The sequence below is a fragment of the Crocodylus porosus genome, unplaced genomic scaffold (genome assembly GCF_001723895.1).
Source record: "Crocodylus porosus isolate Cpor-Errol unplaced genomic scaffold, CroPor_comp1, whole genome shotgun sequence".
Classification (NCBI taxonomy): domain Eukaryota; kingdom Metazoa; phylum Chordata; order Crocodylia; family Crocodylidae; genus Crocodylus; species Crocodylus porosus.
In genome coordinates, this window is record NW_017728948.1 from 78,435,583 (window position 1) to 78,449,551 (window position 13,969).

Genomic DNA, 13,969 nt, shown 5'->3' on the forward strand with positions numbered 1-13,969 from the left:
ACTTCACTTGGAAGCTTATTCCAGTTTCTGGTAACCCTTACCATAAAGAAGTTCTTCCTAATGTCTAGTCTAATTCTGCCCCCTCTCAGTTTGTGGCCATTTCATAGTTTCATAGTTAGTAGGGTCAGAAGGGACCTGAGCAGATCATCAAGTCCGACCCTCTGCTGTGGCAGGAAAGAGTACTGGGGTGAAGTGATCCCAGCAAGGTGATTGTCTAGCCTTGTCTTAAAGACCCCCAGGGTAGGAGCCAGCACCACTTCACTTGGAAGTTGGTTTCAGATCCTAGCCACCCTGACCGTGAAGTAGCGCCTCCTGATGTCTAATCTGAATTTACCCTCTGCCAGCTTGTGACCATTATTTCTAGTCACTCCTGGTAGTGCTTGGAGGAACAGGAACTCCCCCAATGCCTGCTGGTCCCCTCTGACTAACTTGTAACAGGCCACTAGATCCGGCCTCAGCCTTCTCTTGTGGAGGCTGAACAGATTCCCCTCCTCATAGGGCCTGCCCTGCTGCTTCCTGATCATGTGAGTGGCCCTCCTCTGGACTCTCTCCATGTTGTCCACATTTCTCTTGCGGCACCCAGAAATGGATTCAGTACTCCAGCTGTGGCCTGACCAGTGCTGCGCAGAGGGGGAGGATCACCTCCATGGACCTGCTTAAGATGCATCTGTGGATGCATGACAAGGTGCAGTTGGCCTTCCTGACTGCATCCCCACACTGCCGGCCCATGTTCATCTTGTCATCAATGATGACTCCAAGATCCTTTTCTGCCTCTGCACTGACGAGAAGGGAGTTCCCCAGCCTGTAGGTATGGTGCTGGTTCTTCCTGCCCAGGTGCATCACCTTGCACTTGTCAGTGTTGAATCCCATCCTGTTCTCATCTGCCCACTCCTGCAACCTGTCTAGGTCCGATTGTAGCCTATTCCTTCCTTCCAGCATGCCCACATCCCCCCACATGTTAGTGTCATCAGCAAATTTGAACAGGGTGCTTCTTACCCCCTCATCCAAGTCACTGAAGAAGAAGTTGAACAGTGCAGACCTGAGGACCAAGCCCTGAGGGACCCCACTGCCCATATCCCTCCAGGTCGAAAATGACCCGTCCACTACCACTGTCTGGGTGCGGCCCTCCAGCCAGTTGGCGACCCATTTGACTGTGTATGTGTCGACACCACAGTCCCACAGTCTTCTAATGAGAACAGGGTGAGAGAGTGTTGAAGTCTTTCTGGACTTTAGGAAGGCCTATGTCCACTGCTATCCGTGCGTCTAAGGATTTGGTGACCTGGTTATAGAAGGCCACCAGGTTGGTCTAACAGAACCTGCCTCTAGTTATTGTTCCTAGTTATTCCAAGGGGCGCCCTGGCAAACAGAGCATCTCCTATTCCTTGCTGTCCTCTCCCTGACAAACTTGTAGACAGCCAGTAGGTCACCTCTCAGCCTTCTCTTATGGAGGCCAAAGAGATCCAGGTCCCTCAATCTCTTCTCATAGGACCTTACCTGCAGGTTCCTAACCAACCGAGTAGCCCTCCTCTGGACCTTCTCAAGGTTGTTTACATCCCTTTTAAAGTGCGGCGCTTCAAACTGGATGCAGTACTTTAGCTGCGGCCTTATCAATGCCATGCAGAGAGAAAGTATCACCTCCTTAGACCTATTTGTGATGCACTTGTTAATGCATGATAAAGTGTGATTAGCTTTATTGATCACTTTGCCACATTGTTGACTCATGTTTATTTTGGAGTCAACTATGACTCCGAGTTCCCCCTCTGCTGCTGTGTTGCTTAGAAAGTCATCTCCCAATCTGTAAGTGTGATGCTGTAATTCCCAAGTTAACTGGGATACCTTCAATCTCTTTAGCAAGTATTCATTTCTTTTGAACTGAGCTAAATTTTCAGTGTTATCCTCCTCTCAACAAAAGCCCGCCATACCTAGCACTCCATGTGCAGTATACTTCCTCACTGTTATCTTGGTACCATTTTGTCTAGTGTCCCTGTAGTATTAAAAAATTACCTTCTTTTAGCAGGATGAAGCTCAAGGAGATTGATCGCACTGCTATTCAAGCGTGGAGTCCTGCCCAGCATCATCCCATTTACCTGGCCACGGGTAAGTCCTTGAAGACCTCTATGGTATGAGAGGGGCTTTGTAATTATGGACAGCCTATATTATGATACAGTGGCTATAGCTGAACCTTAGAATAGAAAATGAATGTTCTGAAGTTTGACACAATAACTGAGCATGCAGTACAGTGTCTACTGAAGGTAACTTTCCAAGTTGTGACAGCAGCTTTCCCTATAAATCATACACTCACCTGCCTATGCTTTTACACATTGTAAAAATGCATTTTCCCCTATCTATACTACAACCTTGATTACTGTATTTCAAAGCTCCTCTTTCTCAACTGATGAGATTATAGTTCTTTGTTTTTACCAATGCTAGCAGCTAGTCAGTAGTTTTGGTAGCCCAAACCACCTGTCTGCCACTTCTTTAAGCTGCCCAGTGTGGGTCAGAGGTAGGCAGGTAGGTTGGTACTAGGACCGAGCTGCCACTGCTGCTTTTCTCTGCAACAGCACAGGAAAAATGCCGATCATCACTGTTTCTCCCTGCAGTGGCAGAGGAAAGTTACTGGTGCTGAAACCCCCAGCTGCCAAAAGCTGCCAAAGCCCCATGTCTGCAGACTAGATCAAAAGGCCTTATGGGCTGAATCTGGCCCACAGGCCATAGCTTGCCAACCCCTGGCCTAAACTATTCAACATCAGCCAGCTTTTCCATTACATCTCTTGTGTGAAAAGCCCACAAAAACAACCACAGGGAAAAGAAAAACTTTTCTTTCCCTGTTGTGCTGTCTCCCTCTCTTTTAAAGATTCTAAAACCAACAAGGGAAATTTGGGGAAAAGTGAAAAAACTAGGACTACTTTTCAACTCTTTTAAAAAAAAAAAAGAAAAAACCCCCACCAAAAACCCTGCCCACATTTCATGTTATAGGTACCTTAGAATCTGGAATCATTCCCATTGTGTTTGTTAATGCCTTTAATGATGTGCAATTCCATTCTTATACAATAGTGTGCCTTTAATGCATATCATTTACAATAATGTGTTTCTCTGTAGGTACATCTGCTCAGCAGTTGGATGCAACTTTCAGTACCAGTGCCTCCCTAGAAATATTTGAGCTGGACTTGTCTGACCCTTCACTGGATATGAAGTCCTGTGCTACATTCTCCTCCTCTCACAGGTGTGAACTGGAGCTTTTACATTTATGTTCTGCTTGGTACAAATGTATGCTTTATGGGAACTACAGTTCATCATCTGGAGGGAGTGGACAAGGTGCAGAGGTTTAACTCTTCTTGACTTCAGTTACTCAGGAGACAACAGACCTTTGCTGTACAGATTGTAGCTGCATGAGTGCTGTTGCAGTTTAAAGGAAGGAAGAATGGCCCTTGTGGATAGGATTGTAGCCTGGGACTTTAAAGAGTTCATTTCACTTCCCTTTTGTCCATTAGTATCTTGGGTTGGTGTTGGTTAATGTACAACTGAGGGACAGCTGTAATCCCATGAAAGTTTTGGGGAATTTGGAGAGAGCAGAGGGAAAATATTAAATATATTATTTCTTTTAACAGTAGGACAGTACAGTTACAGCTTCTGCATGTTGCTTCGTCCCATTGTGTTTAGGTGTTGTAATACTGTAGAACTTGCACAATGTGCTCAATGGTTTTCATTAGATTCAAAATATAGATCAGTACTTAAACCTGGACACTGAATGTTTCTGGTGATTTTGCTTCATTTAGACCCCTGTGACTTAAATTCATGTGTATACATAGCAAAAATGGACATCATGAACACTAAAACCTAGCCTATTAATAGTTTTTGGGATGGCACACCACTATTGTGTAGTGGCTTTTGATCATTGCAAATTAACAATGTCAGTGAAAGCAATGAAGGGCTCTTCTTGGCAACAGAAAAGGAGCTGAAAACTTTCCATTGGCATTGGATCAGATCCATGTATCTTTCATGCCGGATACAATGTCAGCACAAACCTTAGTCCTGCAGCTGACCAGTAACTTTGTCATTTGAAGGTGTTTGGAATACTTAGTTTGAGAGTTGTTCAGTCAGTGAGTATGCTATGATAGCAGCGTGAATGCATCATTTTATGAAAAATGTTTATTGTAGAGTTATAGAATACTATAGCTCAGTGAGGTTTTGAGATTTAAAAATCCAAATCATTGGATGGATAAAGTAGACATCTAATGTCAGTTTATGCCATAAGTGGAAATATATTCTGTTTTATTTTCCATGGTGCATTTTAAAACTTGAAAGGCTCAGATTGGTTTACAAAGTTTTAAACTTATCACAATTGCTTGACATTTTAGTAATCATCAACCATTTAAAGTGTAAGCTTTTCAGGGAAGGAACTATGTCTTCCTGTGTGCTTGTTATAGCAGCTACTGCAATACCTCCTGAATCTGATTAGGGGCTTGAGCTAATTAACATAATGAAGATAAGAGAAATGAAGGCAGAGATAGGTAGTTTGCTGTGTTAATCAGAAGTTAAGCAGTAAGCTGGGCAGGGTGGCGCCTTTATAGACTAATTCAGAGAGTGTTGTGAGCAACAGCTTGCTCTGTTGGACGCTCTGAATGGGCCTGCAGCAAGTGGGGGTTCTAAATAGAAAATATTCATTTAAACGATAGGGAAGGGGGAAGGAAAGGAGAGAGGGCACTGCTGAGAGAGGCAACAGTGATAAACACAGCAGAAAAATGGGCATAAGGGTTATAAAAGATAGCTCATGTAATAGGATGATAATCTATGATCTCTTCTTAGACCATACTTAACATATTCCGGTCTGTGGATGGATTTTTTTTTGTTCTGCATTTTCAAGTTCAAGTTAGTTTTTAAGGTTTGTTATTTAAGAACAGCTTCTCTGAGGTCAGTGATGGCCTATCCAAGGAGGTTAAGTGTTCTGCCACAGGCCTTTGTGTCTTTTGGAATGGATGTTAAATTGATGTTCGTTCTTTCATGGAGGGGTTTGCCCCATCAGTCCCATGTCAACAGCAGAGGAGCACTGTAAACACTTGATGACATAGCTGGTAGAGGTGCAGGTGTTATAATCTGTGTCCCCCAGGACTGCCTTGAGATGATTGCTGTTTTTTCAGGAGGGGTTGAATGTCATTAGTCTTTGGTGTTCAAGATAGGGGCTGTAGGTGATGACCAGGGTCATTTATACACAAGCCTGGTGGGGGGCGCAGAAGAGCTGCTTTAATTAGAATTAAAGTTCCCGGCGCTTCATGTGTATCTGTGCCCCCACTCTGAAAAATGTCGCCGGGGTCTTTAACAAATGCTTTTCAAATGAGCTTTAGTTAAAGTGCCCCTGCCCATTTTTCAGCACATTTTTGATGCACATGACACTCAAGTCTGCTCAATTAATCAAGTCTGCTCCAACACACTATAATTACAGTGCACTGGAGCAGCCTTGCTGCACATGTGCAGGTGCCCAAGGACTCTGTTGTTCTTATCATAGAGTTGGCATTGTGCGAGTTAAGAGTGGGGTCTGAGTTTGGCTTTGTTGATCTGAATGCTGTGGTTTGGGGATTATATTATACGTGTAGAAATGCCTGCTCCAGATCCATAATGTGTGCATCCTGGTTGATGGGATTTGGGCAGGTATGGTTGTATCATAGAGTTTGGCTGTAGATAATGGATCTAGTGGTATGCTTCAGATAAAGGCTGGTGTTGTGAACATAGCTGGAGCAGGCTGTGGGTTTCCAGTACCGTACAGTGGTGATGTAGTCGTTTTAGCTTTCACAGTGGCATTGAAGGAATGAATTTCATAGTAAGTTTGATGGAGGGATGCAAGTCTTTAAAGTTCTCGTAGAATTTCTGTAGCAATTCCTTCCCATGTGTGCATATGATGAAGATGTCATCAATGTAAAAACTGACTTGAATGTGAAATTGTGGAACAATAAATCATCCATGGACTGTGGATTGTGTTAAGTATGGTCTAAACAGGGACTATGGATTCTTATCCCATTACCTGGGCTAGCTTCTGTAACCCCAATATCCCTGTAGTTCTGCTTTTGTTTGCTACGTTTGCAGTGCCCTTTCTCCTTTCTTCCCCTCTTTCCTAAACTTTAAATGATTGCTTTCTATTTAGAACCTCTCCTCCTTGCAGGTCTATTCATAGCATTTTGACTCAGTAAGTTGTCGCTGATGACAGCTTATGCTTCTGAGTGAGTTGATCTATAAGGTGCCACTCTACCCTGCCTTTTGCCTGACTATTATGGTCATTGTGGCAGGGTGAACATGAGTTTTAGCATACTGCAGCCATTGTTTTAATGTACAGTATTGGAACTATCGTTTCCAGGTTGATTTGGTTGCGGATATGGCTGGGGGTTCTTAAAGTCTTGTTTGTGGCTTGTGACCCTGGTATTACTGATGTGTTGTAGCTTGTGAGAAGCAAAATGGCGTGCAGTTGCTGCTCAGTCTTCTGCCAGTGGTCAAAAGCAAAATTGCCACTGACTTCATTGAGAGAAGGGTTTTAGACTGTGCTCTTTTTTAGTTTCATGGTTACATTTGTTTAAAACCCTGAGATTTTTTTTAAAGGTTCCTAAAAGAGTTTGCTTCCCTCAGCTCAGTCAATTTCAAGATTTTTGAGACATCCTTTACATGCCTTCAAATTCTGAGCCTGATCCCCATGGCCCAGGTAATCTGCCCCATGGAATATATTGCACCAAATTTTGTTATTTTAAAAAAGAAACAGATATCCCAATTGCTGACAGATGCATTAGCCTATATTTCATAGAATCATAGGAGTTGGGTCGGAAGGGACCTTGTAGATCTTCAAGTCCGACCCCTGCCTGGGCTCAAATGACTCTAGCCAGGTAGTCATCAAGCCTCTTCTTAAAGACCCCCAGGGTAGGAGCCAGCACCACATCCCTGGAAAGTTGGTTCCAGCTCCTAGCCTCCCTAACTGTGAAGTAGTTCTTACGGATGTCTAATCTAAACCTACTCTCCAACAACTTGTGGCCCTTATTCCTTGTTATGCCAGGGGACACAAGGGGAAACAAGGTCTCTCCCAAACCCTTCTGGTCCCCCCTAGTGAGTTTATAGATGGTCAACAGGTCCCCCCTCAGCCTTCTCTTGTGAAGTCTGAACAGGTTCAGTTCGTGGTCCAGTGATGAGGCCTTAAAAAATAAGATCATACTGAGATTTGCTAAGTATTTTATTATTAGAAACATCCTGAACCTTTCGGAAGCATACTTCAAAGACCAGAACACAGGAGGAAAATCACTGTACAGAGTTAACTCAAATCTTTCCTCCACATCTCTTTACTTTTTAAGATTTGTAGTGTTGAGATGTGTTTGGGTCTTGCCATATGTCATTTCTGGTAAAATGTCTGCATGCCCCACCCCTGTTAAATGTGTTGCAGGGTCTGGCCAGCGTGCCGACTTTGAAAACTGACATACACAGGCAAGTTGGACCACTTTATGCGCCTGAAGTACAAAATATGATTTAAATGGCAAAAATGCAGATGAGAAGAGCTTGTGTATCAGGGAGACTCTTCTCCTTGGGCCTCCATCTGTCTCAAACAAGTGGTGACAAATATCAGAGATTTGATTTCTCTAGTAGCTAGGCATGCTTACAGTTTTCACTTAGGGTCCTCTTTGCAAACATTTTCTCAAAACCTCTGTGAACTAGCTAAGCATTGACCTATTTTTGGAGTCTTGTACTGAGGTGGACAGAAGATGAACAGAGGGGCTCTAAAGAGAGTCAGTTACAGATTCCTATAAAACCTAGGCATCCCTAGTCTTCTGCTTTTAGTTTTACCACTTGGCAACATTTTTCCTTATGTTTAAAATATTCTTTGTTAAGAAAAATATTTGAGTATCAGTACTTAAACGAAGTATGTTTCAAAAACAATTTATTTTGCTCAGTGCATTAGTTTTTGCACCAGTTTAAGAGTTTGCATTATGTTGTCTGAAAAGTTAAACAGGATGTACATCAAATCTATCAATGAGCACTTTCTTAAATTATTTTAATTTGTATCTTTTAGGTACCATAAGCTGATATGGGGGCCTCATCGAATGGCTTCAAATGGCAGTCTTTCAGGAGTTCTGATTGCAGGTGGTGAAAATGGAAATGTTATTTTGTATGAGCCAGCTAAAATTATAGCAGGAGACACTGAAGTCATAATTGCCCAGAAAGACAAGCATACTGGACCAGTAAGAGCTCTGGATGTTAATATTTTCCAGGTGAGACTTCTTTCATTCAATGTACACTGTCATAGCTCAATAAAATACTAAAATAAATGATTTCCCTTGCAAAATTTTGAAGGTAGTATTGTGTGTGTGTGTATATATGTATATGTATGTATATATATGTGTATATGTATATATGTATAATTATTGTATATTTAATTCAAATAAAATAGTTTGAAGTGCAAATTTGTTCTCAGCATTTAGGCTGTTTTTTTGCTCAGTTTAGACCCTGAAATGAAGCTGACTTCATTGTTTCTAGTCAGTGTCACTTTCCAGTTTAATTTGCTGCCTCCGAGTTTTCCTAGTCAGCAGCAAATATTTATTTTTTCCTAAATTTTGCCATCATTGAAGCATTAAAAAGTAAATATTTACTTTTTAAAGTTTTGTGACCCTGCCACTTGTATTTTTGGTTTCAATAAATACCCAGAAAATGTTGGAGCCTACAACTCGTAGTTTCTTGCATAGAATAGAGTTCTTGAAAATACTAAGGCTTAACCACAACCTAATAATTTATTGTCAGTAAACCTATATTACCTTCAAGGTACAGCAGCTTTTTTAATTCATGATTGTTCTGTGACAAATTAATTTGTTTTGATTTACTAAACAGCACGTTTTATTTTTTCTTTTGAACTACTTTTACTAAGAAAATAATTTGTTCACTATGCTTTGCCTAAATCCCATTGTTTCTGTTCTGGTGTGCTACATGTTTGGGACCTTGTTTTGCCAACAGCGTTGAAGTGCAAACAAAGCCTACTGTTTAAGTAACTGTAGTCTCTTGAGTTCATTTTTCTCAGTTTCTGTTGCTATTAATGTGGCATTCATCGTCTGTCTACAAAATGGCTTTGAAAGCTGCTTCTAATCCAGGAAATATTCTTACAGGCCTTGATCTGATGGACATTTAACCATGTATTTAATCACATGTGTTGGCCCATAGAAGTCAGTGGGGACTAGTAATATGAAAGTAGTTAATCACCTGTTTAACTGTTTGTTTAATTGGGGCACTAGCACAGTGAGGTCATTTTATGCAGCTCCACTGCTTTCATGTCAGTTTGCTGCACAAGTATGCTTTAGAAGGCATGGACATTGCCCTTAGAATTTAGGTCCAGCTTGCTGCAAGGTGCATAGGTCCTTGATCAGTAATATCGTTAGAAATTTTAAGGAACCTTGGATTTTTTTGTACAGTGCATAAATAGTTACATCCTGAGTTGTATATATTGATACGGTTCCAAGGGTCTGATGTACAAGATTTGAGAAGGTAAAGGCTAAAGCTGGAAATACTCTAACATTTATTGGTATGTGTCTTTCTCAGACAAATCTTGTAGCTTCCGGTGCTAATGAGTCTGAAATCTATATCTGGGATTTGAACAACTTTGCCACGCCAATGACACCAGGAGTTAAGACGCAGGTATTAGATTTGTATTTCTCACATGAAATAAAGGAATCTAACTGAAAAATATGTAGATTATTTAAGTGAATTGAGATCTCATGGAAACATACAGAATTGAATCAGTTCCAAGTAGTAATCATTGTTTGCAAAATTGAAATTGCATATTGCAAGGATTACCTTGAATTTAAGTCCTTGATAAACACCTGATGAGGTGAGAGATGCTCCTTAAAATACTTACCCATGTTTCTATTGGAAATAAGATCTATACAAACATTTTATATTCTTCCATAAATTTTAAAATATTTTTTTAATGTAGTTCTAAAATAAAAAGACTCAAGTTCCTTTTTGCAAAAGGTAATTGTTGAGACATGCTTTGCTTCCAACAGCCCTTAGAAGACATCAGCTGTATCTCATGGAACAAGCAAGTCCAGCACATCTTGGCATCTGCCAGTCCTAGTGGCCGTGCTACTGTGTGGGATCTCAGGAAAAATGAACCAATCATCAAAGTCAGCGACCACAGCAACCGGGTAATTCATTAACCTTTGAAAAGCCTTTATGAGTTATCCTGCAAAAATGTTAGATTTATTCATGTTAACTAACACAGATGACCACATAGATTCTCCTTTAACTCTTAAGTGACTCAGGGACCTATATATCTGCCTCTATTTTTAGACTGATGGAGGATCTGTTAGTTTTTTAAGGAATAATTATCTGGTGGTATAGTATTTTAGGCTATTAATTTTGCAAATTAGTCCGTTAAAATTTGGCCCAGATGGTTGGAAGTTTAGAATTCAAGCAAAGAAAAGGGGTAGTATTTTCACCAGTGAGAATTTAGGTGGGTTATGGGAAATGCACCATATTGATGAATTCAGTATTAATTCATTCAGTGCTGCAGCAGAAAGACTTCATTAAAATAGATTGAAATGGCATAGTCTTGAAAATTATGCATCTGAAGGAGACTAAAGTGGATTGTTATTTCTGAGTGGATTTAAATATTTTGTTTCTACAATGAGGGGATCTTGTAGCTCAGGTGGAAGGTTCAAAGAACTCCTGTTTTCTCTGGTGCACAGTAGCCAGTCAGGAGTGCAGGAACTGATTTTACTCAAGGCTGTCCACAGGAAGTTGGGGGAGGGGGTATGAATCCATGCCTCCTGTTGCTGTGTTGGCAGGGGACGGGGAGGAGCATGATGTTGGAGATGTAGAAATGGAAATGTCCCGTTCACCCAGAGAGAGGACCTCCTCAAGCAAGGTTCCTTCTAGAACTCACCTGAATGCATTGCTGAGCAGTGAGCTGTGTTGTGATAGCATAAAGGGGAATTCCACATCAGGCTGATTGCCATAGGACACCCAGTGGCAGTATCTTTCTACATAAGGACTTGTGCTGCTTGCTGGCCATCTTAAATTTACGAACAAATTCATAAAGAAAAATAGTTAATTGTATAAATAGATGCTTATATTGGTAAAGGATTCAACACCTGTAACAGCCTTTGGAGAGGAATCAGCAGTTTAAAAATAAACTTTTGAATAAGGTACTTCAGGCGTAATATGATTTACTTTTCACCATCTGCATTTTGTGTATACGTCAGTAAAGACCATGACTGGTGGACTGGTCTCTTTCAACTTTGAGTCATGCTATTATGTTTGCCAGGGAACCATTACATACCAACAAATGGTTTTCATTAAAATCTGCATACTTTGTGTGAAAATAGTTATACAATATTCTGTGCTGAAATATAGATGTTTTTATGTATGCATTTTCATTTATATTTTGTACTGAAATATAAAATTTGAACCAGAATCATGTGGTAGTGATCCTTTGAATGATACAATGAAGCTCTAATTTCAAATAACATTCTAGATGATACAAATGAATATTGTAAGGAGCTGAGTTGGGAACTTATTTCACCCTAGTGCCTAGAATTACCATAGGTAACTTGAGGATGCTGGATACAACCCATCAATTATCTGTTCTTTAGCAAGACGAGAGAATTTTGATCACAACCTGTTGTAATATGTCCAGCAGTCCTGTCACAGAATAATACAGCTACATGCTGGCAATAGATGTTCAGTACAGCCAGGAGTGAGCAATTATTTTGGGTGGAAGGCCTCTTATTGAGTTTTGGCAAGCCATCGAGGGCCACAAGGGTAGCCTCCCCCACCCCCTAACCCCTGACCTTTGCCACCAGAAGTCCCTTCCCTTGTCCCCCAAAAGTACTCCTTTCAGCAGAGGAGTTTGCCATCTTAGAACCAGAAAAATAACAAATTATGTTCTAAAAATCAAATTTGTACATCATTCATTAACTTGATTACACAGTAGTTTAAAATGAAGCCTTCATCTTGTATATTTGGGCGGGGGCTGTGGGTGTGTGTGGTTTGTGGGGGATGTGGGTATGGGGTGGAGGAGCATGGGGTATGTGGGGTGTGGGTAGGTCTGGGGTTTGGGGGGATGTGAGTGTAGGGGCAGGGTGGCTTGGGAGGGTTGTGGCATGCGTGGAGGGGGAGGGTTTGCCCACAGCTGCCCTGCCTCCCCCCGCTCCCCTGCAACAGGCAGAGACCCCGCTCCAAGCCTCAGCTCCATGCTTCTGCTGCTTCTGGCCCCAGGGCACCAGCGCAGGTCCTGTGCTCCTGCTCACCACCACTTCCCCCTCCCGTCTGCCACTGCTGCCCTTCTCATGCTGCCACCCCATTTCCCCCACCCCCACTTGCTACTGTGGCACCACATACCAGCTGCATGGCCAAAACCGCAGGACGCAGCAGGAACCAGAATAACCTGCCTGGCACCGCACAGAGCCAGCTGAAAATCCCAGGGACAAGGCCAGTTCCTGCTTAGTCCTGCAGCCTGGTACTGCAGCTGGCAACCATGTGGTGCTAGAGCGGCAGCAGCTGTGGGCAGGAAAGCAGGGAAATGGCTGAGGCAGGCAGTGGGGACATAGAATGCACAGAGCGCAGCAACAGCTGGACAGGCAGGAAAGGAGGGAGCCAGCCTGACTCCATAGATCCCTTGCCAGCTCAGGCCCCATGCTCCTACTACCCTGTTCTGGGCCCCCGTTGACGCTGGCCCTGGCACATGGGTGTAGGCCCTGCGCTCCTTCCCAGCTGTTCCTGCGCTCCACACACGTACTCACTGCCCCTTCTCCCTGCCTTCCACAGCCATTTCCCCACTCCCCCACTGGCCGCCAGTTGCTGTGGCACCACGTGATTACTGGCTCCAGTGCCTTGACTACAGGAGCCAGCCCAGCTCAGCCCTGAGGACTGGGGCGATCGTCCATGATCCTCCCCTGCCTCCCTCCCCCCACCTCCTTCTTATATGAATATCCCTCTGGCACAAGGAGGCAGGAACAGCCCTAGGGTCCCAGGTCAGAAGCCTCTGCTAAGCAGAGGCTTCTGGCTGGCGGTGTGGAGGGGAACTGGGGCAGGGGGTGGTCATGCCTACCTTCCTGCTGCTGGCTCTCCATGGGTCCTACTGCGGCTGGCTCCTGGTGTCTTTTGACAGGTAGCCAGGGGCAGATAAATACTAATTTTCTAAATGTTTTAGGGGTCCTGCAGGCTGGATAGAATGGCCTGGTGGTCCTAATCCAGCTCGCAGGCCATATTTGCCTGCCCCTGGTTTAAGCCTACATTTTTCCACAAGTCTAGAATTGTTTCAAAGAGTTCCTTTTTTCTGTAGTATTCCTTGATTATCATCTTATCATGCATTTTTCTGTTTATCAGATGCATTGCTCAGGCTTGGCATGGCATCCTGATGTGGCTACACAGATGGTCCTGGCTTCAGAAGATGACAGGTTGCCTGTGATTCAGATGTGGGATCTTAGGTTTGCTTCCTCTCCATTTCGTGTTTTGGAAAATCATACCAGGTATAGTTGTCCAGTAGTCTACAAATCTTGGGTTCAGAATTCTAATGCTGTGATGGTTTGTGGACTTCATTGTAATTCTACCCTTTATTGTTTGGTATTAATGTAAGCCTACCTTTAAACTTCAGTGCAGGTGTCTAAGCAACTGTTGTAGGGTTTAACAGATTTCTGACAGTTGAGCTATCCTACACATCCAGCAAAACCCATTTCTCTGGGCCCTGCTGGACTGAGTAAACTAAAACTGCAAAGAAAATTTCCCAGCAAAATGATTTAAAAATAACATCTAGCCCTTTTCTTTTTCGTCATCTTTAAGAAGACGATGTTGAAACTTTAAAAATAATAAATACAGACAGGTTAGAGGCAAAATAAGAATTAGTGGGACTTCACTTCTGTGGAAGGGGTTGGTTAACCAATCTCTCTCTCTCCTCTTTCTCTGTCTCATTATAATAATGAGTTGTTTAAATTTGGGCATACCCTGATAAAGCTTTCCA

The 13,969-nt window shown here is 42.6% G+C and overlaps 1 protein-coding gene across 12 annotated transcripts in view; it reads left to right on the top strand.

The window, feature by feature from the left end:
• SEC31A (SEC31 homolog A, COPII coat complex component) overlaps positions 1–13,969 on the top strand; it is a 71,425-nt gene that overhangs the window by 2,848 nt on the left and 54,608 nt on the right. For 11 of the 12 annotated variants that reach the window (XM_019552731.1, XM_019552728.1, XM_019552729.1 and 8 more), the window contains 6 exons: positions 2,015–2,097; positions 3,100–3,223; positions 8,036–8,234; positions 9,550–9,645; positions 10,014–10,154; positions 13,339–13,481. In XM_019552731.1, the coding sequence (XP_019408276.1) occupies positions 2,019–2,097; positions 3,100–3,223; positions 8,036–8,234; positions 9,550–9,645; positions 10,014–10,154; positions 13,339–13,481 (782 nt within the window). In that variant the 5' untranslated portion in view covers positions 2,015–2,018. Of the gene's footprint in view, positions 1–2,014; positions 2,098–3,099; positions 3,224–8,035; positions 8,235–9,549; positions 9,646–10,013; positions 10,155–13,338; positions 13,482–13,969 lie in introns of those variants that run through there. The other variant, XM_019552733.1, reaches the window with a different exon arrangement.